The 27,876-nt window shown below is 31.2% G+C and overlaps 1 protein-coding gene across 8 annotated transcripts in view; it reads right to left on the bottom strand.

Moving 5' to 3' along the window:
• Positions 1-27,876, bottom strand: part of LOC130441056 (protein pangolin, isoforms A/H/I/S) — a 398,392-nt gene that overhangs the window by 7,188 nt on the left and 363,328 nt on the right. For 2 of the 8 annotated variants that reach the window (XM_056774549.1, XM_056774551.1), the window contains exons 7-9: positions 15,072-15,258; positions 13,487-13,652; positions 4,464-4,533 (exon numbers count right to left, since the gene is read on the bottom strand). In XM_056774549.1, coding sequence (XP_056630527.1) covers positions 4,464-4,533; positions 13,487-13,652; positions 15,072-15,258 — 423 coding nt within the window. Of the gene's footprint in view, positions 1-498; positions 627-4,463; positions 4,534-9,780; positions 9,935-13,486; positions 13,653-15,071; positions 15,259-18,817; positions 21,304-27,876 lie in introns of those variants that run through there. The other 6 variants (XM_056774552.1, XM_056774550.1, XM_056774556.1 and 3 more) reach the window with 5 other exon arrangements.

Below are 27,876 nucleotides of genomic sequence, written 5' to 3'. Positions count from 1 at the left end.
TAATTATTTTGTCCAATGTTTATTACAACGGGTTTCCGTCTTCATAATTTTCTAAGCTCAGCTGGTTCAATGTTTTATGTCGTATCGGGTGTATAAACTTTGCAGTGAACGTGGGATTTTGCTCATATTTCTCAAGTCCAGTTCAGCTAATCTTACTTCAATCACTTTAATTTTTTGGGTCCCTTTCTTTCGTTGGGCTTATAATTTTTTTTAAACTTTATTGACTTTATAAATAGAGGTTTACATTAACATGAAATAACCCACATTATTCATTATTATTGTTTGTTTATATTTTATTATAAGATTTGGTTAGGTAGACACAAAGTGTTATTTTGATTTTAATTTCGAACACCAATTATTGGAATAGTCTAGAAAATATCTAATAGTTGTTATGAAACAAATTACAAATAAAAACAAACAAAAAATACAAGAAAATCGGCCAAAAATAATAAGTTCTATCTAACATCGATAAAAACACCAACACTGCTGTTGACTAACCAACGTTTTGCTATAGATTCACGTAAGTTGGTTCCTGAGGTGATTGCGTTGTGGCAGCACTTCCGGGAGTATGCAACAGGTTGCCATGGACAGTTGAACTTCCTCCTCCAACGGAGCTATTTTCGGGACTAAACAATCGTTAAATGTACAAGGGGGCGTTATAAAAATCACAGTAAATATAATAACGTAGATTAACATACATTCACAGTAATGCAAATCATTCGATCTGAGTGTGTGGGATCATTCACAAGGCAAATATACGAGGCGATCTTAAACGTACTTTTTTACTTTTAATGAATTTATTACTACTGATATAGGTTTTTAAGATGAATATTTTTTTTACCAATAATTACTTCTTTTAGCATTATCATGAACATCGACAAAGTATTTTAAGTTTTTTAACATATTGCTGTTGAAAATCAGATAATACCCAACTCTCAATTGAAAAATGGTAGTAATGAACAATACTTGGCTTTACTTATGTTTGTTTCTTGTTACGTTAGTGGTTTTTTCAAAAATCCTTTGATTACTGATGCTTTTATGTAGGTTAATTTCAGGTTCTATATCTGATGCTCTAAAGCGAATAAAAAAACCACCTACTTCTTAGGTTCTTAAGTCTGCTAGTGGTACTCTGCGAGATAAATATTAGTGTACAGATTACAGACTTTTAGGATTATCTTTAACCTCAAATTTTGTGGAAATTACATTGCACTGCAACCGTAACTTTTATTATACCCCTATCAGTTAAATTCGATTGTTTATACAACTACGTATATGTTTAGCAATTGGTAGAAACATACAATTTTCCTTATGTCCTGCTTTGGATTATTAGTGTTTTACATTTATGTCCTGCTTTGGATTATTAGTGTTCTACATTTTAGTCAAAATTTCCTGTACACTTAGACTTTTATATTAATCTTTTGGTAAATATTAATGGTAATCAATAGTTTTGAAACAATAAGGCTGATTTTGTAACATATTTATTAAGTTGTAAAGCCGAACCTATCTATCAATAGAATCAGAAGAATATTTGTTTAATATAGAAACTAATAAATGTATATACATAATTTTATGCTGTTTTCCCATAGTTATAGGATTTTGTATAGAATTCAGTTTATAAAATCGAGTACGTTATGGATCGCACTGTACAATATACAAAATAAACAATTAAAAGTAACATTTATAACCATAACTAAATAGATATCAAGTGCAATGTCAATTATCATCAGAAAATGTGTCTGTTCGTATTCAAAATACTGAAAAATTTAGATTACCTTAAGCCCCTTGCACTTAAAACAATTGTTCTACTCAACAGCAGTGTACAGTGCATTAAAAAACTAAGCCAATTTTGTCCTTTTCTTTGTGGGAAGACACATTTTCTGATGTCACTTAAAGAACACAGCATGTGTCGAAATAGTCACTCCATATGAGAAACTGACATTTATATTTAAACTAATGTATCATATAACACAAATATTTATATCAGTTTCGCATATGAAGGAAAATTTCGGCATACACGGTATTAGAAAAAACATGTAACATAGTGTCTTCCAAATAGAAAGTTACAACAAATATGAAATAATGAAAAAAAAACAACAGTCTTTCCACATAGATAAAGTAACACCAAGAAATGAAGTTTCACATACAGGCTCTAGTTGAAATTTAAACTGTAACTACCTATATGCGGAAATTCCAAAAATTATAACCAAAGTGTAATTTTAAAGGTCAATTTACTTGGTCTCAACTTTTTAGATTTGGAAAATTCAAACTAATTTATTACGCTAGAGGAAAATATGAATTATCGGGAAGAAAAATTTGTAATATGAAGTAAATTCTGCCAAAAGAAAACACTAAACAAGAGACATCATTAAACCCTCAAGGAAATTAGAAATGGACTTTTATAAAATAATCGAAAGCCGGGTATGGTTGTGGAAACATAAGAGAAATTCATGCGGCAAAAGACTCAACTACCGGTTAAGAATGGAATGGTGTGAGCAACAGGACAAAATAATCCCGAGTTACTTTTTATCAAATATATATTCCAACGCACCCAGAAAAATGTAACAAAAATGTAATAGTTTAAATAACTTAACGTGGTTTGAAGAAAAGACTGGAAAGCGAACTGGAGTCCCTCGAAAACAATTACATAATGAATTTTTCTGTATATACTCCTTTTTTGGAAAATGTATTAAAATTGTTCTACCTAATTATATAATTTATTGTGAATCATAAAAGTTTCCTTCATTCCGTTGTTTTGTTTAACTAATGTCTGCTGTAGGGCTAGATATTCCTAATGAATCAAACATAATCCAGTATACTAATTCATACAATAAATACTTCCGACAACACGTTAGTGAAAGCAGTATGGAAGTAAAAAATACTCAAAATTCAATATCTTAAGAAGCTGGTTTGAAATTTCTGATGCTGATTAAGGGTTGGAAGAGGAGTAGTTCGAGTAGAAAAATTGTTGCTATAACTAATTGCATATTGTACCTTATTTTCACTGTAAGATACAGAAAATTGTTTTCTTTTGTATATATTAATTGTGCTGGTTGATGTGATTACATTTACTTACTTAGACGCCAAGAGTATACCATCAGAATGGAAAGAAAAGGGAAAAGAAAGATCCACAAAATTATCGAGGTGTTAGCTTGATGAGTGCAGTACAAAAACTTTTCACTAAATTTTTAGCCGAAGAAGTGATGTCATCTGGTATCTCTGAGGAGCAGTAGGGATTCAGAAAAAACAGGTCTGCTATAGATGCCTATGTGTTCTTCATCGATCTCACCCAAGTAATTGGGTACGATTGAGGGATGTAACAACTCTTCTGAAGAGAACGAAGGTTCAATTACACATATATCAGAATGGAAAATAAACTGAGCAGTAGAATACCTGTGACGGCCGGTATCAGACAAGGAGACGATCTTGTTCAGCATCATAATGGATGAGATTATAAACGAGGTAAAGCAAGCTGGACGAGGATACTGGATTGGAAACAAAGAAATAAAAATAGTATGTTATGCTGATGACGCAGTGATCATCTCAGAAAACGAAGATAACTTACAAAGGCTACTGTACAGGTTTGAACAAATAACGAAAGCTTTTAACATGCAAATGTTCTTGAAGAAAACCAAATCTTTTACAGAATTCAGACAACTGAGAAGATGTAAACTCGCAATATACGATCAGAGTGTAGAACAAATTATGTCATTCAAATATCTAGGAGCGAACATGATAAGTAATAGAAATCTAAAGAGATAAAAGCTCAAATGGAATAAATATATGACTACCAGGAGCAAAATCAGAATATACAAGACCTGTGTGAGACCCGTGTTGACATAGGTGATAGAGACTAGAGTATAGAACACCAAATATTACAAAGGAAGAAAAACCGAATATATCCCGACCACCTACAAGATGGTAAGAAAGCTGGTCTTCCTCATCTCAGCTGCAGCTAGGAAACCATTGATGCAAACACAGCGACCTAGCGTACGATGAAGAAGAAGAAGTAGAAGAAGATGTTTAAAAAGTTTTCTAATGGTTTTAGTTGATTATTTTAAATTTTGGAAACTAGGTTAACAGTTTCTCTAATAGGTTTTGAACAATAAGTATGCAGATGCTAGGTTTTGTTAACATTTTAGCAATATGTACAGGTCAAAGGGTACATGAAGAAGAAAGATACTTGAAAAAAAGGTTCTGATAGCAATTAGGTGAAATTTCAAATTTACAAATTTTAGGTTATGAACTATATTATCATTTTATTTCTATAATTGCGTGTTTTATCTACAATAAAATTTTCAAATAAATTGTTTCAGTGATATAATTTGAAGTAAATAGACCTTTAATTCTATATAAGTTATTTGTAAACACTTCGGTTATAAAGTAGAAATAAAGATACCCACAAAAATAAAGAACAAAAGGCGTGCAAGTCTAAAATACGTATAGTAATGAGAATAAAGTCTCACCTGCATGGTTTACACCATTGACTTTGTTGATCTAATCCATACCTTGCTCGGCATTTCTTCATACTATTACCTAATTTACATAAAATAAACAACAATTATAACTTTTTATATAAAAAATATAAATAGAATACATCTCTTCAATAAATACTTTTAATTACTACACTTGGAAATATGATTATTTCAATAAAGTGCTAAAATTAAAAATATCTTGCAAAGAGATTACTACATGCAAGGCCAGCCAACTAAAATGACTATTCTATAATTATGTAATATAACGTTTTTTCAAAAAGATAATACTGTTCTCATAATAATTAATAGAATATTAGATGTAAAATTTTCTATTTATTTCCAACAGTATCAAATTTGACAATGAGGTTAAGTTTTGATGCAAACAGTTAGGGCGAATAAGATAAATATTTAGATAAAGATTTTTACAATTTTTGCAACTGCAATTTGACTGTAATAAATATTATAAAAAAAACAATGTGTTTGGGTAATTGAAGGAAAAACGATTAATGATTGAAACGAGCAATCAATTAGTGGGATATAAAGAAGTAGAAAATACCAAAGAGAAAAAAAGTGCCTGTACTGGACAAATTAGTGGATCATTAATCGGAAAAGAATTAGTTAAACATTAATTAGATTCGTAGCATGTTTATTTATTGTTTTTTTTAAAAACCCCAACCGAAATAAGCTTAGTTGATACGAATTTGAATAAATAGTTGAAAATAAAATTAAAATATATCAATGTAATTATAAAGTTACTTCTAGTTTATTTCTTAAAAACAATGGGTACATAACTTTTTTCATTAAAAATGTTCTGTAGTATTGATTGATTGTGTGTCAGGTAACTAGAATGCCTTTCAAGTTCATTTCTTCTTTATTGACAATTTCAAAAACCAGAACTATTGTAGGTAAGTATAGGTATTTAAATACAAAAATTTTATTACAGTCTTCAAAATTTTCATAGAACTCCAAAAGAAAAAGAAAGAAAGAAGCATCAATCAGTTGATATAATATTAATAATAAGTAATATTGAGGGGAAGTCGATTTAACACAGCTGACCATGGGACAAATACCAATGCATCTTCCTAATATCCGGAAGGTTTTCATTGACAGATTCTTAAGCAAGGAATGAAAAATGTGAATTATAAATATATATGTTATAGTTATTTTACAATAATCTTGAATTGACAATGTGACAGTGTATCAAAGAGTGTACTCCGAAGAAATGGGGAAGTTAAATGAATGTCAAACTAAGTAGCTTCCATATACTGCTTTTGAAAATCATGTAAAAGATTGTGGAGCCACAAAAAAGCTGGTAATAGATTCCATTCATGGCAATGGGGTCCAATAACTTGACAGTATAGTGTTGGTGACAGTCATGTAGAAGTAAAAATTCAATGAAGATCTTTATACTTACATTTTAGTGGTTTTCGGACAAAAATATTTTATTGCTTTTAGCTTGTTTATATCGAACACGGTAAATTTGGATTTATGGAAATTAATTTTAGTTGGCATGGCTAAAATCAACTAGTTTAAAGAATATACCTATGCAAGAAATTAGTGATTATTAATGAGTAACTTATGTACAGGTATCTTCTTATTAACAGTAAAACATATAGTGTCTGAGTTTTTTAATTTGAATTTCAAAATACTACTTTTATTCAATTTGTTTAGAATTTTACGAGTATTTAAAAACATTGCAACTACCATATTATAATTAAAAATATTTTAACGCACTTGCCAATTGTTATATGACCAATAAAAGTGAATTTACTTAATTATTGTTACGAGACTTTAACAATGCAAATTTTTTTGGTTGGCAAACTAAACATCAATTTAAAAAAGTACCTAGAAACACAACCTTCGGAGTTTTTGTATAACATAATTAACAGTATGTTTTACAAACAATAAAGCCATTCATTGTAAAGTAATTTACATTAAACAAATACTTATCTTTTAATAAAAGCACTATTTTCTATAAAATTCAAGAAACAAAAAGGAATAGAGTGAAATATTTCTGAAATGACTCTGTTGAGAAATTTCTGCTTGCAATTAATTGATTGATTGTATGCCTTAATACTGAAATGACATATTTTCGTTATTGGGTCAACAGTTCTTTAAATTATCCAACAATCAGCTTTACTTGCAATAAGGTTAGGATTGGTTTAGATTTTTTTCCTTAAATTCTTATTTATTATGTTCAAACTGGAGATATGAGAAGTATTATAGGATGAACCTTGAAGAATAGATCAAAAAATAGTAGTTTGAAAAAATTCAGAAAGCTTTCTGAAAAAGATTCTAAGGACGAATAAGTCAACAATTAACAGTAACAAGATAGACTAGAGCAGCCTCGGACTGATAAACACAAGTTTTAACATCTGGTGAAAGTAAGATTTTGTAGGTTAGGAGATAAAAATCAAGGAAGTCAAGAAAAAAATTCTTAATTCATCATGAGGATATAGACATTCGATCTGCAATGATTATGGAGAATAGTACCCTGGAAAAGTAGTATCATCCAATTAGTTCTGGGGATGGTCACAATAATTTATCGTAAGCTTGGAAAAACTAGTGATCTACTTAACTTTAAAAAAAGGAATTGTTTCAGAATTTTTTTGTTACTACCATATTGTCATTTTAATACAATTAAGAAATTTTTTGTTTATAAGACAGATGTGATTAACACAGGGTAATTTTAAGACTGAAATAAACTATATTTTTTCAATTGATCTGGAGCAATGTTTTTAATTTTTTCATAAAAAACTAAAACTACTAGCTAGTACTCAATGTGATCTCAGGTTGAATATAAAATACTCAGTATATATGGTGTTAAATTACTAAATTGAATTAAATAAAATATAGTAACTGGTAAGCTAGTGACATAATATTTTAAAGAAAAGGATTTTCTCATTTTTTGTCGGAATCCATTTAAAAATTGTAGCATGCCAATCGGCCAATTGTCAAATGTCTTTGATTATTATGGCGTGTCTTCATTTTCACATCTAAAAATCTAATTTGACAACTATATCTATTTATATACTTGCTGGTAAGTTAAGTTTTTTATTGTATCTTTTTTTTCACATGTGTGGTACTTGAAAATATTCTAAAATAAAATTTGCAGTGATATTAGGCTTCAGTAAAAAGTTCATTTAACTGATAATGAGGTGTAAACAATTAATATTAGATTGGACGCCACCAGCTTTTTAGTAAAATGAAATTTACAATTAAATTGTGAATAAATTGGAAACCCCTGACAAAAAACATATGTTAATTAAATGGTTGACAAACATCCCAGTAAAACTTATTTTATATATTATATGATAATTTATTTGGGATATAAAAAAATCTTAAAATGAAATATTCCTGCATACATTGCCCCGAATTCAAGTGGGAGATTGGTAAATTATGTTTTTAGTTTTAGAAGTTATTATTTATCTACAATAAATATTGGAATATTTTGATTGAAAACCGATTGGTATGTTACAAAATAATTATACTTCCACGTTAATATAATTAAAAATTTTATTCATATTTATTTTGGTTACATTTTAAGTTAATTTTTTGTAATGAAATTAATCAAAAGTCCGTTTTCTTATTTCAACCTGAGATAGAATGAATAACAGTTTACTAAAAATAAATATTTCACTAAAAGAATTTCCAGTTTAATTTAAAAACATAAGCAAAAATTTATCTTTGATAATGTTATTGTTCATATCATTACTTGTTACGTTTTAGTGAGATACTTTAAAAACTAGTTATTCATTCAAATTGGGGACCTGTTTCTATGCTTTTACTGTCAAACATTCAAATTTTTATTATTTCATATACTATCCATAGAGAAACAATTTTTGAATTAATGATATATATGTAATACGTCTATATGGACAGTTTCTATAAGTGGAAGCTGTTCCGACTAAGTAAGACAGAATGACAAAGATTTCTCTATCTTCCGAGGTTCCAGCTCGGTTCTGCACATTCTCAAGCATGCGCAGTAAAGATAAAGTTTCTCGAACGAGAGGGAAAATGAATAGTGTCGACACCGTAACGTAGGGACGTTTTTTGTCCCACAAACTGTCCATATAGAAGTATTACATGTATGGAATTAATGAAAATATGAAATGAGGAAAATTTGACAGTAAACTGGTGAAGAACCGGCTCATGAAGTAGGGTCTAACATGAAAAGGAATTCTATAAGAAATAAATATGGATAGAAACATGCTTGGGAATCCATTTAGGATTAAATATACTACTCAAAGGGGCATGCAGGCGGCTGACAAACGTGCATACGACGAAGTTCAACCAACAAAAGGTAGGTCCGCTAGACCCTCGGCAGAATAGGTACCGGCCGGCCAAAAAAAACACCGTTTACCCCAATTAACATGCAAATAATAGATATAGATATAATAGGTACGACTCGCAAATTACTTAAGTAGGTACTTCCTCTTATCAACTTGGCAAAAAACCTATTTCACTCATATCACATTTTAGAGATTAATTTGTATAATATCATAATAAATGTGGATGCCAAGATAAAATGAAAAATTCCCTAAAGATTTTTGAGTGAAATAAACCATCTGAACACATTACAAAAAGTTTTAATTAACTGTTCTTAATGGTTTTTGAGAAATATTTTCATAATTTATTACGCCTACAGAAGTCTAACAGTACATTTATAAGCAGGATAGCGTAAAATGCATGCAAATCTAAGTGTTTGAATACATTTCTCAAAAAAACAAAGAGAAATGATTTAAAAACTGACAAACCTTTAGTTAAAAGAAAAATAACACAAATATTGTTTTTTATATATTGTATTATAGTTTAATTACACTATAGAAATAAACTTTTAGATGAGTGCAATTACATATGTTAACAGTAGATACTCATTGTATTAATATTTAAACTTTTAACATATGTTATGTTATTTGACTTTATTTCTCTAATAAATGACAATAATTATAATAACTTAATATTAGCAGTTTTTAATGACCTAATTCAATAGTGAGGTTATGTCATCTTCTGTCTTAGTAGCATCACATTTTAATAACTAGTTATCTTCTCAATGGAACGTTTGTTTAAAAATTATTCTTGAATGCAACTTTAGTATATTTGGTCGGCCAAGTTGATGATTGGAAGTAGTATATTCCCAGCAATAACAACTTACTAAACACTGACATAAAGTTCATAATCCACATATATTTCTATAATATGTATAGTTTATTTAATCAGCATTCAGTGAGTTCTTTTTGACAGGAATTGAAGTAAAATGTAAAAGTAATCAATTATAATATACTAGTAAATTGCGAGGGATGGCTACCTCCATCGGCAGGGTCTTGTTTACGCTTCCTCTTCTTGCCGCGAGTGGCGTTGGCGCGTGATGACCAATCGGGATAGAGCTGCATGTGCAGCTGACGTTCGCGACGAGCCAGCTCATAGTATTTGGCCTGCTCCTCCCTACCCAGCGCATGCCACTAAACAAAACAGAGTCAGCAATTTTTCGTACCGGCAGGGCACCAAGAAGCGCGCCAGAATTTCGCCATGCCGGCCGCCCCTAAGCTATACATAAGTAATTCACGAATTTGACAAAAGTGACATTTTGGCCGCCACCGACCCATTCTGCTCGAGCCCGAAAGTATGCACATCGGTCAGAGCACCGGAGCAAAGGTGGGGTGATATTTCAGATAACATCCGTTTAAGTAACGCCAGCAGCGACATCTGACGAAGTTCGACTGAAGTGCACAACCAGGTATTGCCGTCAAGAACGCCATATTGTTTACATGCACTGTTAGAAGTAGTAGAGTTAATTAATGTAAATTAGAACCTTTGGCACAATTATTTACTACGGGCACTGTTTTATCACTCACAAATTTATTAAAAGTTTTGTAATAATCAGTTTAATATATTATAAAAGAATTGGTTTTTAAACACTTATTTGGAAACCAGTTTACAATGAATTATTTTAGGTAGTTGACAGTATACAAATCATAAAATTTATGTAATGAAAGTAACTGAAATTCAATCTTGAACAACGAAGATAAGGTTGTTTTATTAAGAAAATTCTAAAGGAAAGTGCAGAGTTACTATTACAATGAATATTCAAATTCATATTAGTACTAAAATGATTTGAATTTTTTATTTTATTGTTTTGATGTTCCAAAATAAGATCTACAAAATGATAAAATTTTTCCACTTCAATTTTCTTATTTGATGAGCGATAAAACAATGATATTAAATGGCAAAAACTTCTCGGTACACACAATTTTAAAAACAAAAATTAAATGTAGTTGTTAAACTGAAACGACTAGCTAAGGCACAAAGTTACTTAAAGGTATAGACCCTGTTGTAAAGTCAAAACAAAAAAAAATCATTTGAAGTTAAATATGCGCGTCAACATTTTCTAAAGCTAATTATGAACTATACAACCGGGTCTTAAAAATTTTTATAATTATATTGGTCTAGACAAGAAGAAAAACAATAAACGAATTCAATTATAATAAATTGCAGATAAGAAACACCTCCGAAATATTAATTAATGTAAAGAATACAAAATTGTGATACAAAATGAAAATTTTTATTATATTCGATAAACCAGCTTTTGAAACCAAATGTTGCATGACCATTCTGGTCCCATAGCAAAGATGAAACAGTTGAAGAAATTTAACAATAGTGTCAATGTTATTGTTTCTTTGATAATGCCAATGAACTAAATGTAATAGAAAATATATGTATAAAAAAAATATATGTATTTAGAAGAGGAATAAACTTCATAGAGGTAATAGGGTTGCGTGTAACATAAAACTGGACGAGTATAGCTCTAAAAGATTTAAGCTGTATAAATATTTGGTCATGTTTGTAACAGCGGAATTCTCTAGCCAGCATACATACGAAAAATAGGATATACAGACGACGGACATATGAGTGAATCCTAAAAATAACATAGAAAGAAGCTCTTCTTTCATGAAAAAATCGGTGTATGCCTTGGTCTCCGGCAAAGGAACAATAATAGTAGAGGAATTAAAAAACTAGTAATAAAAAAATAAGTCAAAAGAGAATGTAAAATTAGGATCTATTAGTATCAATACAGGACCTATTTGTCCAAGCCAGTCTATCACACGAACAATGAATTTAAATATCAGCGAGATATTTCGAAACGCAAAACTTTTTGTTTCTAGTTATAAAAGTATCGAAAAAGCTCTCTAAGTATTTAAGTCTTGGGACAACAGAGAACCAGTGAATATCAAGGTCATGTGTATTGTTTTATTCGATGGTGAGGACTTTGAGCTCAGTTGTTTAAAGATCTTTTATTCTACAACTCAACTTTACACATTTAGTCCAGCGAGTTTACAACTACAAAAAATCTTTCCGCCCAATAAGTCTTGTATCGCTTCTTCATTTGTTTGAAATCGTTTTCCAAAAAGCCATTTCTCAAACTTTGGGAACAACAAATGATCAGAGGGAACTAGATCAGGTGATTATGGCGGATGAGACAATAGAACTAAAAGCAGATCGTCTAATTTTTCTGCAACTGTAACGGACGAGTGTATAAAAGCATAATTGTGAAAGAACGATACTTTTATTTACAACAAAAGACCGCATTTTTCATAAATTTGATATGAAAAACTGTCGACAAATCAGTATAATATCATATAATATCGACAAGCTATCGTTATATAATCAATAAGATTACACCTTTGGAATTTCAAAAATACCGTGGCCATGACTTTAAAAAAAGGGTATTTGCTCTCTTGGGAGCACGTTTTTCAAATGAAGTTTATTGTTTCGATTGTATTTTTAATTTTGGGGTACAATGGTGTATCAAAGTTTCAGAATCTGTGTTATATAAACAGAAAAATTTGAGTATCGAGAAAACCAACACAGAGCAGATGAAAGTCATTTCGAAGTGAAACCCACTAAAAATTCACTTCAAAAAAGTGAATTTATAGCCAAAAGAAGTTCTTTGAAGAAGATTGATTCAAGTTTTGTTACCTTTTTATTTTGTTATAAAAAATGATTCACGGTAGTTTTTTTCATACATAGTAACTTCGATAGGTTGCAAAATCTATTTGTTAATTAGTTCTAAATTACCAATCTTCTAAAAATTGTTCTACAATGTTTGTTAATATTTCATTGTTTGAGCAGGTTTAAACGATTTTCTCAATTAGTATTAGTAGAATTTTGTGAAAATTTGAGCACGTTAAACAGAAATTAATTAAATACGATTAATAGGAATCAATATCTAAGGATTTACTGACAGATAAAATTAATGAAATTTGTTTATTAATACAAAAAAATTGACAAAATGATTGGAATAAAATACTTTGTTAATGTTGCCGATTGCAATACTCATACATAAAATTTAATATATATAAATCCCTCCAAAAACAATTTTTTTATTCTCTATATTAAATAAAATTGTTAGTATCGTTATCTGTAATTGTAAACAAATGAATGAACTCGTATATTGTCTTTTTATACGTCTTGACCGCTATATTATATCTTCTACGTTTGTAAACAATAAATGGCAGCCAACAAAGAGTCTGTTCTTGAAAGATAATAAATATTTTTAAATTCCTTCGAGAACAGATCGTTGGGGGAAAACATCTAATCATCTAAACTGACATGTACCTGCGTAAATTGGCATTTTTTTCAACTTGACACATTGATTACCAAGAAAGCACCTCAGGTTCTCAAACGAATGTTAAACTGTGACTAGACCGGTTATAAAAATACCAAAAGAAGGAAATTCGAAACATCGTTTCTCTGATATTTTTAAAAACCAAATCCTATTAGTATTTATGGTAGTCGAGTGCAGTTTTGTTAGTCCCTAGCTTCAAAAATGTTAGTCAGGTATACGGAAATCAAAAAAGAATCGTCCTCAATCACCCAGTTAATATATAAATAATAATTTTTTAGAGCTGAAGATATTGAGCGTTGAGTACGATTCTTTCACTTTTCCGTATACTAGACTGTCAAAAAAATTTGGATGGGCATTCTACAAAGTAGGTTGCGCGTTTGATAACTACCTCCCGACTCGATAGGTGTTCGCTCTTTCTTTCGCTTCTTCTTCTTGGTGCCGTAACCGTAATTGTCTCTAGCGCTCCAGCCCGGGTACAGCTGCATGTGTAATTGGCGCTCCTGGCGCGCCTTTTCATAATACTTGGCTTGTTCTTCTCGGCTCAGCGAGTGCCACTAACATATTCATTCGATTTAACGCACACATGTTACCAACACACTCGCACATTAATACAAACGATAATAATCAAATCTGGAAGTAATGTTTCACTATCATTTTCAGAAATTAGAATTAGTTCCACCAGCTTATTTCAGCCAGAAATTTGTATTTTGACGGAACTTATCTCGTTTTATCTAGAAACACATAGTATATTGATGGTCAACAAAATGTTATATCATTTGATATGTAGGACAATAAAATATTCAAGTGGAATTTGTGATTTTATGAAACGCACTCGGAAAAATTCACAAAGAAAAGGAGAAACTTTGGATACGTTTTCCTTGTATTACATTTTCAGAAACGTTTTAATATATACGAGCCCAGATAGATCAAAATACGAACGTGTTTGAATATCATACAGTAATTTGCCAAATCTATAGGGATAGACACATTTTTTTGGAATACGTCACGTTGTTTTAAATAGTTATTTCGTGATTTAATGAAATAATTACCAATTGAAAGTATTACTTCACTGTTAATAGTAGAAATGTAATATGAGAAGAATGTTAAACCAAAACAAAATATTTTGTCTCAGCATGGTTCTCCAAGATGATAAACTGATATTAAAACCCTTCTTCTGCAGTTATAACCAGAAAAAATTAGCGTTTCTAAGTCTGACGATACTAAAACTAAAATAAATTTGGACTACCCTCGACTGAATGAAAAGATTCTAAATATCAGTTTGCAAATAAGAAAAAAAGTGGAAGGCTTAAATTAACATAGTACGGGAATTTTGAATACCAGTTTCTAAGTGAACCACTGTTGACAGTAACGATGAATAAGAAACGGCTTATCTAGGCATATGAGCATATCCTCAACACTGAAAGAGGCTCATTTTTATTTTATATTATGTCAAAACAAAGATGTTGGGAGCCTTCATATTATCCGAGAAACCATGAGAGAACTAATATAAGAATAGTTTTTATAGAGCTCGTATAGACTGCCGGTACTACCGGACACAAAAAACAATATTTTACTTTGGTGCATATCGTAAAACCCAAATGTTTCGATTTTAATTATTATTTAATGTAAAAACATTAATTTTATAACAAGATAGGTATTTAGGTACTTTCGGAATCATACTTACAGATTTGATTAATGGAATTAGATTCACGCACACTTCTTTAACCAGATTTCCAACTAGTTTCCACATTCATTACGAATGTTAATTTTTCGTAGCTTTTCAAATAAAATACTCACCCCTTTGCATGAAAAGAAATAGAAGAGAATAATTGCTAATAAGAAATAAAGTAAGTAATTAAGTGATATAACAAAAAAAGCTCTAAAAATAAATTAATTATAGGTAGAGAAATCTGGTTATAGAAGTATCATTCACTCAAATAGTAGGTCGAAGACAAGTAATAAAAAATTCTTACCCGTCTTCCTAATATCTGATTAATCGCAGCGCTTTCTTTTAATGTACATTCTGCTACAACTTTGGCTCTCATTTCCTTCATATATAACATGAAGGCGTTGAGGGGTTTCTTTATATGAGGCTTCTTCTTTTCATTACTGTCCTGATTATTCTTACCATCTATATTATTTTTATGATCGACTTGTGACCTACAACCATCAAATTTAGCGTCAGTACCCATTAGATTTCAATTTAACTAAATACGTCTACCATAATTAAATAAAAATAAACGCAATATTGATAAAAATATATATATTTATAAGGTTTCTACATTAATTATCAAGTAAGTAGTATATTTGTTTTAAATTGAATAAGATTCAATCGAATGGCTTCAATTCCATTTTACCAGCAACAAAATTCTGAGGCTGTTTGAGCTGAAAACATATCTTATTTGAAAAACATCATGTTATAATGGCAATGCTACTAAACTAAAATAAAACAACTTTTTCGTTTATATATTTTATTTATTATAAGTAGATTACGAACTTGTCATTCGCAGATTACATACTTGTCAATCATAGATTACATAACTGTCATTCGTACATATTACAAACTTGTTAATCGTAAATTACATACCTGTCATTCGTAGGTTATATACCTGTCATTCGTAGATTACTTACTTGTCATTCGTAGATTACATACCTGTCATTCGTTGAGATACATTTTTTTTATGAACAGATTTCCTTACAAAGATCATGTTCCAGAACATAACGTAAGGCACTGTCCTATTTCCTACCCATTTAAATTTTTCCTGCAAGGGATTTGGTTGAAAATTTTTCAAAACAAATTTTGGGAATCACACATCTTGTATATTATATATTGTACGCCGCGAATATATCTAATTAATAAAGAAAAAATTACCTGTTTTATTTCGTTTCCAACATAAAATATCAAACTCCACTACAGCATTGTTTCACAAAAGACTGAATGTGTATTTGCTGTTATGGATCGAGAAGAACATCCAACTAAGGCGCATGCTCTTTGAGAGTTCGATCAAAGAGGGATACCGCAAGCATATGCCGCCAAGGCCGCCTTTGAAAAGGTTCACAGTGATTTTACTGGCATCCCGTTTTGTTTTCCGTTTACAGAGTGGGAGTTAGCCAATTACTTAATCAGTAGGTACAGTTTCGAAGCAGGATTTACAGTAGATAGTTGAAAATTAAGTATTTCTTGATATTATTAAAATAATGTATGCACAAATACAAGGTGTCAGCACAAAAAAGATACCATAGTATAAAACTTTTCAAACCAATGAGGATAGCGGAAACGACAAGAAAATAGTAAGAAATACAAAAGTACACAGAATAAGAAGATGAAGACACAATAAAGGAAGTAACACTAGAAATTAGTTCACTATAGACGAAGGACAGATTTTAGAAGACTTTGAAAAACAAATTTAGAAAATATCTATTTCAAATTCAGGTGTATTCATTTCGCATGTCCTCTAGTTTTTCTCTCCACTTAGTCATTTCCACTTTTTCCCAAATCTGAAAAGACCTCTTCAACTCGTTTATTTTCGGCCTGCCCCTCCTTTTTCTGATTCCCTCTTTTTGCGTATATTCTACTTTCTTTACTAAACCTCTTCATCCAACTATGTCCTCTTGTTTTTTCCTTCAACTCAATCATTTCCACTGTTTTTAAATATGATGTGACTTCTTTTATTCATTTCTTTTCGGTCTGTCTCTTCTTCTTTTCCCTCCTTTTCTATCGCCATCCATATACGTGTGAATGGGATTCGTGTTACCAAATGATTCTAAATTGATCCGAGAACGAAGTTATTATCGAATTAAATAAGAGAAGCGTCGTATTTTGTTTTCCAAAGAGAGGTGTCATGTTAAAAGTTATAAAATGAATTTTACAATACAGAAGCTGAATACTATAACATCGTTCTTTTATCTTTGATTTTGGAGGGCGTATTGTCTTTCAAAAACATAATTCCAATGAGTATATTTTCACAAAGTTATGAACATATACTTTAGTTGTAAAATTGTGATATCTTTATGTTTGGATCAGAGAGTTTTCAGGTCATCCTCGTACATACGGAAATTTAAACATATCAAATGGTATTGAGTAACTACAAATAAATTTTCTTCTTTTCCTGAACGTCTCTTTGTTCAACGATTTCAATTTGACCCAGTTAGTAGTTCAGTTTAGATATTTTGAATGAAAAAGTACCTTGTACTGAAAATGCGTAACGACTCTCTGGTTTCCGGAATCGTTGCGAACGTTGAAGTTCATTTCTCAACTAATATGTACACATTTAATATTGAGTTTATTCTTTATTGTTCTGACGGTTTCAATTTTTATGATTCTAAATTGTAATAAAAATTTTTAAAAACAAAGTTTATAAAATAACATGTATACGATCTTTGACCTATTTATTCATCAAAACAATTATTTATCATCAACTCACATTCTAACCTATTATGTATAGAATCCAGATAAATAGTGACAAGTTTGAAACTTCTGAAGCATGACTACAATAACAGTCCGATTTCGAGAAAGCCACATCTCAATATCAGAAAGGATGTCGAGCAACGTGTAGTGCTCAAATACTTGCGTTTAAAAGGGTTGAGTGAAAGGGCGTTATCTTGAATATAAATGTGATAGATGATAGATGATAGATGAACATGCAATCGCTGCTACACTTGAAAAAAAAGTACATGATATCGTGTGATGATCTATTAGATAAATTAATCAAGATAGTGGTCTTTCATAGCATGTGGTTCATATTATAATCACTACCAACCTCAACATGGAAAAAATGCACAATGGATAGATGGATAAGTAATGATGTAAACACCAAAATTCAGAGTAAGGAGTGGAAAGATCGAGGTTCACCACCGTTGAAATAATTCAAGATACAACCTTCAGCAAAAGAGGTCATACTAATGATATTTTGTGATTCGGAAGCTGTAATTTGAATATTTATTTGCAAAAGACGATATAAGAAATAGAGTGCAACAAGAGAAAAAAGCTACAAAAATTTTGAACCCATTGTTGTGGTCAGAAAAATTAACCTAAAAACAAAAATGACAATATACAAAGTCATAATGGAACTTGTTTTAACGTATGGATATGAGTGCTGGCTGCGGAAATGGACTCTATATCGTGCAGAAAATCCAGAGCATATACGGAATGAAGATATACGGCAAAGAACAGGTCGAGTATACACGGTTTCAGAGAGAATACAGACAAAGCAACTGCTCTGGTACGGACATATGATGGGGATGGTGATGGCCGAAGAAAGCATTGTTGTATCAACCACAGAATAGAAGAAGATAAGGAAGAAGGAATTGAAGAAAATATGAAAGAGAAAGCTATTACAATTAATTAAATTAGCAAAGGAGCAAAGTATGTCAATTTAGTTCCAAAATTACTGAGGCAATAAAAGAGGCTTGAGGAAATTTCACAAAAGTGTGGGATAACCATCCTAGACCCAGATGCATCATTGCAAGGTGCAATAGCTCAGACAAATTTGGTCCCTAGCGATATATGAGTGTATCCAAAATTAGGAACTAACATATATTGAAAACGATATATTCGCTAAACGTAATAGACTTTTACTTGTGAAAAAGAATTAAATATCTATCAGTTTATAAATAGTTTTTTTATATCAGTTTTATATCAGAATATAAAGCATGCATGTTTTTCTCATATTTTCACGTTTCTTTTGAATTATTTTAGAAAAATACTGATCAATCTTACCTTCTATTTATGTTTTTACCATCACTATCACTTTGCATTTCGTTTTTAATCAATGCATCGAAACTAGATGGAAATTTATATGATGAATCAGTTTTTTTATCTAAAAGATTGTTTAAAATTTTGTTTGAATTAGGATCAGTATTAGGTTTCGGTTGATACGGTCGCGGGGTACTAAAATAAGGATTTTGTTGATTCAAAAACGAATTAATATACCACATCGATAGAAAATTATTGTCCAAATTATTATAAATATCTTGAGGATTGTCTCGGTGAGATAATTTATTATTATAATAATCGTTGAACGTGTTTTTTTCATAAGAATTTCTAGTCCCTTCATTCTTACAGAGATACTTTCTCAGCTGTTCCGTATGATTATTATTCTTTGTTAAATCTAAACACTCTTCGTTATTTTTTTTCAAAGACAAATCCTCAGGCAAATCTTCACATTTATTTAAATCGGGTAAATTAATTTCGTTGTTATTGATAAATTTATTGTTCGTTTCGATAACGGAAAAAGGTGCTACGATCGCGATCGGCATTTTTTTCAGTGTAAGATTCAATGGTTCGTCCGAAATTTCCATAATAAATGGACCGGATATCAAAAAATTGAAGCACTAGATGTTTTCATAACCACTCACTCTTAATTGCAATCATTTCTGGTTTTAACTATTATAAAACAACACCGCGAATAACTGGAATATTACAATATAAGAAACAGTGCGAAAGGGAATATCAACAAGTTTTTATGTAGCACTTTATCACAGAAAATCAATATGAATGGCTGTAGAGAGTCGTCCTTTGTTTGGGTACGAATCAAAATTGCGGACTTGCACGTGGGTATTTCATCCCGGAAAACACGAAAATCGACTGACTAGCACCGTCTTCTGATCCCGGGAAAGGATATCACAGGTCAAATATATGACGATGTTCGTGGAAAATCTCACGAAAATATTTTAACAAACACAGCGACGGAGAGCGTTCGAAATGTCCAATAGGCCCGATAGTGTTGTTACTTGTTAGAATGAGACGGATATAGGTATGCTCGTTAACTGTCGCGTCGTTACATTTTGATGGATTGATCCCGCGATTCATCTGCCGGGGCGTCTCGACGCTCTATGTTTTTCGCAATTTTTCGAACTAAAAAATCGAAATTTTGTATTGAATTCCCTTTTTGTAGGTTCATAAAAGTGAAAATTCAATTTCTTGATTATTTAACGTCATGCTCATACCAAAAAAATGTCATCATACATCAGTTTAACTACTAGAAGAAAAATAACTCACAAATTTTTAATGAAAAAAAGAGTCAAACGAGGAGGCAGTATCAAGCTTAAAAATCTAATAAGAATTCCTCATGCTTTAAACGCCAGCAACCGTGAAATCTTCTGCTACGAATGCAGTACTCCTCGCTATAGTAAACAAATCAGTGTAGCCGAGTCTCATCGTTGTGAAATTAGACGTGACATTAGAGAAAACACAATAAAAGCTATATTGGTATATAGTAGTTATATATTATCCCGCATACGTATTTATGATGATTTGATGAAATGATGGCCGAGAAGACGTTTAAGATTATTTCCGCGCGGTTCGTTCTGGTATGTTAAAAATCGATCAGTAATTATCAAAAAATGGGTAATCTGATTCCATTCTATAGAAGAAGAATTTTTGAAAAATGAAAATTCGTATAGAGCACTGCGGGGGTAGAGAAGGGGTATATATTGAAGGTAATCATCACAAAAGATGAAAAAAATGGACTAATTCTTGATTCCTCACAATAACACAACAATAATTGGATTATTCAGGGAATTGGAATTGAAATTGAATCAACTGAAAGGAATATTTGAAAAAACATCAATAATTAATAAAAGAAACAGTTATATCCCACCAAAAGTGTAAAAGTCAACAAAAAATAATGGAGGTGAATAGATAAAAGAGAAAGCAAAGATAAAGACCTAGAAGATGGATTTCTCATATAGAGGAAGGAAGACGCGAAGTACCAATCCGGCGCCTGAAAAATCATTAAAATAAAGCAAGAAGAACAGGAAAAAGAGTGATGAGATTACATAGGTTTAAATGCGTAAGTAGATGGTATCTATTGTTGTTAATTAGCAAATATTGTTCTCTAAAATATACAAGGTCGCATTCGAAAAGTAAGAATTGTCATTGAAGCAAACCTTCATTGGGTCGCACGGGTTTCGGTCGTTGAAACGAGAATTTAGTAGTGTAAAGTGCTCACAAAACCAGCAGGTAATTCAAAAACATCAGCAAGTTTTTGATAGGAGCATATGGATAGAGAGACAGAGATAGAATATTAGGTTGATTACTGGATGGAATAGGAACATTTCCATGGGCTATAAATTATATTTTAGGATTTTTCCTGATATAGGAAAGAGTTTTCCCTGGAATGCTATATTGTGATGATTTTTAGTTAGTTTCATACGCGCTATCCGTGTTTCCTTTTCCTTATACCGCGTAGGGAAATAATGGAAATAATAGGTGCAAAAAAGCATATGGACATCATTACCAAATAGATGTTGAAATTTTGATTTGTTCAATTATATATTGTTACTACTTTTTGTACTGTTGGTGATTTTCTGTAAAATTTATTGACTTATTATAGACGACTGCATCTTTTAAAGTCCTGAAACGTTTTAGAATTGAATGGGGAGCCTGTTTGGAAGTACATGTACAAAAGAGACATAAATAGTTTCATATATAGATAAATATTGGATTAAGATGTGGTGCATAGTAGCCTAATTAGTGGATGTACATCTAGATAGACACAAAGTGCTATTGGTTGTATAAGGCTTCACCGAGCATCGTGGAAACCCAATGATGATATGTTCAATAATCAAGATCATCAGTTCAAAATGAGTTGCCTACATTTTTTCATCTAATAGAGTATTTATTTTTAAATAAATGGATATATAATTTTTTACTTCATTTGAGAAGATAAATTTTGGTACATTATTTAAACTAATTACTTGAGGAATTGCTCTCGAAATTTGTGAAATGAATCAAATAGTTAATAAATCAATATATGGCGGATTTTCTCCTTACGACTTTGTGACTGCAATAGCAACGTCCATTTTTCAATTTCTTTCTTTCTGTTCCAATTAAACTCAACCTAATTTATGAGCTCGTTATTTTCGCCAACTGAATAACTTTAAAAATCCCAAATGATCTCCGAGACACGTCGAGCTTCTTTATTGGAAAAGTCGACGGTTATTTTTTATAGAAAATGAAAAGACTAAGTGGTTCTTATGTATTTTTTCATGCGCGTATATAATATAATAATTACATTTATTCAATAATTATTTCTTGACAATTCTCATAATAATTGGTTAATTAAATGGAAAATGACCTCCAATGACATGAATTTGACGTCCATTGAAGTCAATTGACGTCTATTGTCATTTGATGTTGATCGATGTCTTATGATGTCTATTGACGTCGATGTTGATTCACGTCATTTGAGTGCATTTGGTCAAAGGGATCACATAGCGGGTTTTTTACAAAAAACCGATCTCAAATCATAAAAAAAAGTGGACCAAATATTTAGTCTGCTTTACTCACCAGATTCAGCACCATGTGATAGAGAAGAATTAAATCAATCCGAAAGAAAACTTTTGGAAATGGTTTGAATCATGAATTCAACGTTGGATTACGATTATTGCTACCCAATAGCAGGACTTTGAAACTTTATGTCTCTGTTCAGTCCGTTTTTAATAATTCTTTTACGCGCATATATTAGGTTGGTATGTATGTAATAGATTTTCTGGGGATGACACTTTAAAACGTCGGACCTATGAAAATATAATAATTTCATAAATTCCTGCTATGATTCTGTTCAGGTTCACCACCTCGTCTACAGATGTATCGTTGGGATATTGAGAAGGGTAAGAGATAAAGAAACGGTTGAATTGAGATATTTCCAGAACAATAAATATTCAAATATTTTATCTATGTTAATGAGACTGATGACTTTGTGCCATTTTTTATGAACAATATCAATTCATTTACATGTATCGATTTGACGTTTCGGATTCCTTTATTCATCATAAACTTGATTTTGTTAAATATGGACCAATCATTTATTTTGCTATGGTTAAATACTACTAAATAGTCATCATCAATTAACATTATCCAATTAATTTCAAAATGATTCATCACTGTGAAAAATTTTTTATAGAATCACCTATCAGCTATAATATTTATAGACGAAAATACTGATTTAAATATATATTTGCAAACTAGTAGTATTTGGTATACAATTTATTGATCCACATAACTCGTACTCTACATTTTTTGTACTTTTTACGTTGAGATATTCGACCCCATTCGGAAGGTAGTAGAATTATAAGGGTTGAAAAAAGATAAACGAAAAAGGGAAACACAGAGAACAGCAAACTACGTTACCGGGATTCGAATTTCCACTTTTCGAATGTAGATGGGATGAGCGTTGTATTTACAGTTGAAATACGAACTTCACTCATATATTTAAGGGGTTATGTTCAATATTTTCTTTGGAATGAAAGGGATGAAACTCTATCAATTATATAAATACGTTAGTGTCTAGTTTACATAGAAAGAAATAATAAAACAGTTATTATTATAAGTGGGATTTTGGATGTCTTACAGAACAAAGAAAAACTATTCAACGTTTTAGTAAATGGCTGCCCGTTCTTGTAATAATGAAAATTATATGTATAAAGTGTAAAGCTTACTTTACTAAAAAATGTCTTGGAAAAATTACAGTTATTCAAAAAAGTCTGTGCAGAGGTACCAATTATGAAAAAATTGACAAAAAAATGCGTTTATCAAACAAAATTCTCTAGGAAAGTTTCTAGCGAGTCTAATACTCAAAAAATGGTTTCAAAAAGTTTCACATATCAGTAAAAGTGATTATAAAAGTTGCATTTGATTAAAAAGTCTGTAAGAAATCTTTAATTAGTATAAAAGCTTGGAAAGGTAAAAATTATCGAAAAACGTGTTTTGGAAAATTGCGTGGAAAGGAAGCACTAATCGAAAAAGTGTCTATCAGATATCAGTCTTCTATATATCAAAAAAAGTATCAGTGTAGAATACTTTAACGTTGAGAGTTAATAATTCTTAATTTCATGTATATACATTTGAACAGATTACAGGTTCGTCTCAGTTGGGTACTGAAACGTATAGTATATTGAAAATAAACACTCAGATATAAAATAAAAAGGAAAACTATTGCATTGAGTTATTTTTTCGGTTCAATAGGGCTGCTAATGAGCCACAGTAATTTGTTGAGAGATGTTTCTGATGGTTTCTAATTTCTCAACAGTAAATATTTTTTGCTAGAAAATAAGAACGATGAGATTACAGATTCACGCCTCAGCTGTGATTAAACATATCTTCTACCGATCGCGGTAAAGAGGTCCAGGAAATTATGAACAAGTGTCTCAATAGTATGTCTTCAAACTGTTGCTTCTTAAATACAGAGCGAAAAGCAAATGTTCGAATCCAATACTTTGTTCCAGAATGGGTAAGTTTGTTTGAAGAGCACCGAATGCAGAGATTTCATCTGTTTATGAAGGCGATTAAGAATAACAAGTTTTGTATATATTAGTCAATGTCTTTAGCAAAATTGAGAATCATCAAGCTACCTCTATGAACCGTTGTTCACAGGAGTTCTGTAGAATTTTAGACGAATTTAATGTTTAACAGCCCAAACAAATATTTTGCATCGGTGTGAGACTTGGTGATGTCATTTGGCCGCCATGATGAGAAAAGATACCGTTGGACTTTTTTTCGGATAATCAAAAGAAAAGGTTACCTCAATTATGTCACCAGAGCCATGATGAGGATTCGCCGATTTTGTTTCACAAGAAAAATAAAGAACTTATTGTTTTATTTACAAATAACATCGTAACTACGAATCACTTTAATGACTCAAAATATCCTTTTTAAGCAAGAAAAAACACGTCCTCAAGTTGGTCCTCGAAACTAAAGTTACTAGGAACGGGATGTCAGCGTACATCGACCACCTTTTCTTGAAGATGCTTAGACGTGTGCAGGAGTGTGTTCAGTTAAGGTGTCAACATGTAATCAATTTTTTCAGTAATAAAATTTATCAATTACACAGTGGAAAGGTTCAAACTATTTTCATTACTTCAATCTACACATTATAGAAAATATTGTTTTGTAATTTCTATCATTTTCCGGTCTATATTTATTTAACGGATCTAATATATTAACCTCGTTACTACAACATGTACAACACTTGTACATTATGTAGGAGTTTCTAAGGTAATTTCCCAGCCTATATTTTGTCCTTATAAAAATATAATTGGTACGAGTGAAATCGTCTCATTTGAATTGATATCTGCCATTTGCAAACAATACAACTATGCATTCGTGAATATTAGGGATTGTCACGTATGCGCATACCTTTAAGATTGTTGCATATTTCTTTAAAATTACTTTGTGAAAGTTACATGAAACTAATATAATGAGAAGTCGCAAAATGAATAAATATATGGCAATGTTATAAATAATATTCAAAACTAGTTTGAGTTAAGGAAATTGTGGAGGTTACATTGTTACAAAATCGTGTGAAATTTGTTAACCGAAAAACAGATATTTAAAAAACGAATCTTTAAGCCCATGTTAAATAAAAAAAACGAATTTACGATTACAAGTAGATCTAATTGATCAGTTGTGTACTATGTCCAATGAAAAGTAAAACTCCTGAAAACATCGCTAGGAATCTAATAGATTATTTTCTTTATTGGTGGCTCGATCTAATCATAATTATTGGTAGGGAATTTGCAATCAAAGTATGGTAAAAAGTTTGTCTCGGAGATAGTTCAATTTCAAAAAGGAACGCTACACAGAAAAAGAATGCTACTAAACAGCATACAATTATGTGAAGATGAAGATGAATGTCAACAATACTGATTTAAAGTTCCATTCCATCCTGGGATATAAACAGCAGAATAATAAGTTTAAAAACTTGACCTATATCGGAAAATAGTTGGATGAATTCAATAAAATCATTGGAAAAGTAACCACAGCAATTTTTCAATGTATAAGCATCGCAGTAATAGCTTCTGTCGGCCCTAACCCACGTTGATATAGTAAAAACGAAAAAAAGTTATAAACGCGCTGGTTAACGTGAATTTTCTACATCAAAAGGACTCATTACTGATTTTCAGAGAAGCAGGCGGAAGTGAACAAAAAAAAATAGAAAATGTATTAGAGAAGTGTGCAGAAGCTGATTCAGTGGCGTCAACCGGAAACAAACGTGAATTGGTTACAGAAAATTGTGTCAATCAGAAGATTGTACTAAAAATTAATGTTATTTGTTATTGTTTTCTTTTATTTGAAATATAATATGGAAACGTATTACTCTTTATAATTGTGAATAATGGTTATCTGGAAATGCTCGAAGATTTACGTGGACAAATGGACGACGATTCAACACTCGCGAATATCCGTCATGTTACGTAGGATGGAGGTTCATGTGAGGAAGTACCTTAATGTTCATTTTTGAGAATGTATAAACAGAAGATGATTCGTGAGTGGCCCGCACAGTCATGTGACCTGACACCCTGTGTCTTCCTGTGGGGCCTTCTCAAGGACAGACAGATAAGAGGACCATGTACCCTTCCTGAACTGTAATTGAAGAAGAATTTGAAAGTTTTTGGGACAGCTTGACATGCCTCTGTTGAGAAACGTTGCCGTATCTGCACTGCACTCAAGATGAGCATCAATTTGAACACTTACAGAAGCCCTTTTCCAAATCCCTTTTGTAATTTCGACATTGCATTTTTTTCTCTTAATGCAAATTTGATGCCAGATCAACTTATTCCGGTCGCTTTAGGGAGCGCAGTCAGAAATATCGCAACATAATAAACAGGAGGATACATTAAAAAAATTTAAAAAACATTTGGAAATAGGGGATTTTGCTTCAGTTTAGTATGAAAGAAAATAAAAAAAAAATCACATTTCAACGGTTATTGATATTATTGGAAACGAACTCCGTTAGATTTGTTTTGAAATTATTGGTTCTCAATACGGTGTGAGAAAGAAATTTGGATACCCGTAGGTATTTGAAAGAGAGAAATAAAAACATAGAAAACATTCACATACAATCAACACTCTGATCTGAACAAATACGAAGCAAATGAAAACCAAACAAAAACGAAGTACGGAATGGAAACAGATCCGTATTCAGAAAATTTGAATTACTAATGAGATAGTCATTCTCTCTTCAGTCGTTAATTGTTTTAAATTCGGGTTTCAAAATAGACTTGGAGTCTTATGAATATTCAAAATATTTATTAATGTTAAGAAATCAAAATACAATTTTAATTTGTTTTTTGGCGCTTTGTTAACTTTACAGAAAATTTTGAAGAAATCTTTTTAGGATTATCATTTTGTTTCAGTGCAAGTCTCTTGAATTCCAAAAATACAACATATGGTAGGTTGGCAGCAATATATATGTAGGGAATTAAATATAATCAAGTATAGTATAAAACTTGCGGTAATGGTAATAATGATAAACTCGTCTGCTTAAACGATGACCGCTCGATTACTAATATACAGTAGCTCTATAAATAATCAATTATTTAATAAATAATTGATTAAAAATGTCACTAGTACTTTATTACCACTATACATAAGATATATATGACTGACAGTGAAGTGTCATATAGTGAAGTGAATAATAAAATTGAGCGCAAATACAAAATCACTAGCATCCGTGCCGTCTCCGTTGTACGAAACGTTTAACTATCAACACGGCGACCGTTGCGGCAACGGTGTTATACCTACGAAATAACGACGAAACGAGATGTGGTTGCCAAGCAACGAGCTGACCAATGGCCGCAACGCCGATAACCAATCTTGGATCTCATTTTTCGCATGGCCGCCCCCGACTAGGATTACCGCCAGGCGGCAATTAGTGCCACCACTACGAGCGGCTACGATTGCTTGCTGCGATGCCGATGCCTTTTTTATTTCGTACGCGTGTGTACGAATTATTGGATTTGTTTTTTTTTTATTTTCGGTGGCAACCAAAGGAA

The sequence above is a fragment of the Diorhabda sublineata genome, chromosome 3, assembly GCF_026230105.1.
Source record: "Diorhabda sublineata isolate icDioSubl1.1 chromosome 3, icDioSubl1.1, whole genome shotgun sequence".
Lineage (NCBI taxonomy): Eukaryota > Metazoa > Arthropoda > Insecta > Coleoptera > Chrysomelidae > Diorhabda > Diorhabda sublineata.
Note: the sequence above shows the minus strand (reverse complement) of the source record. Positions and strands in the feature narration are given on the sequence as shown.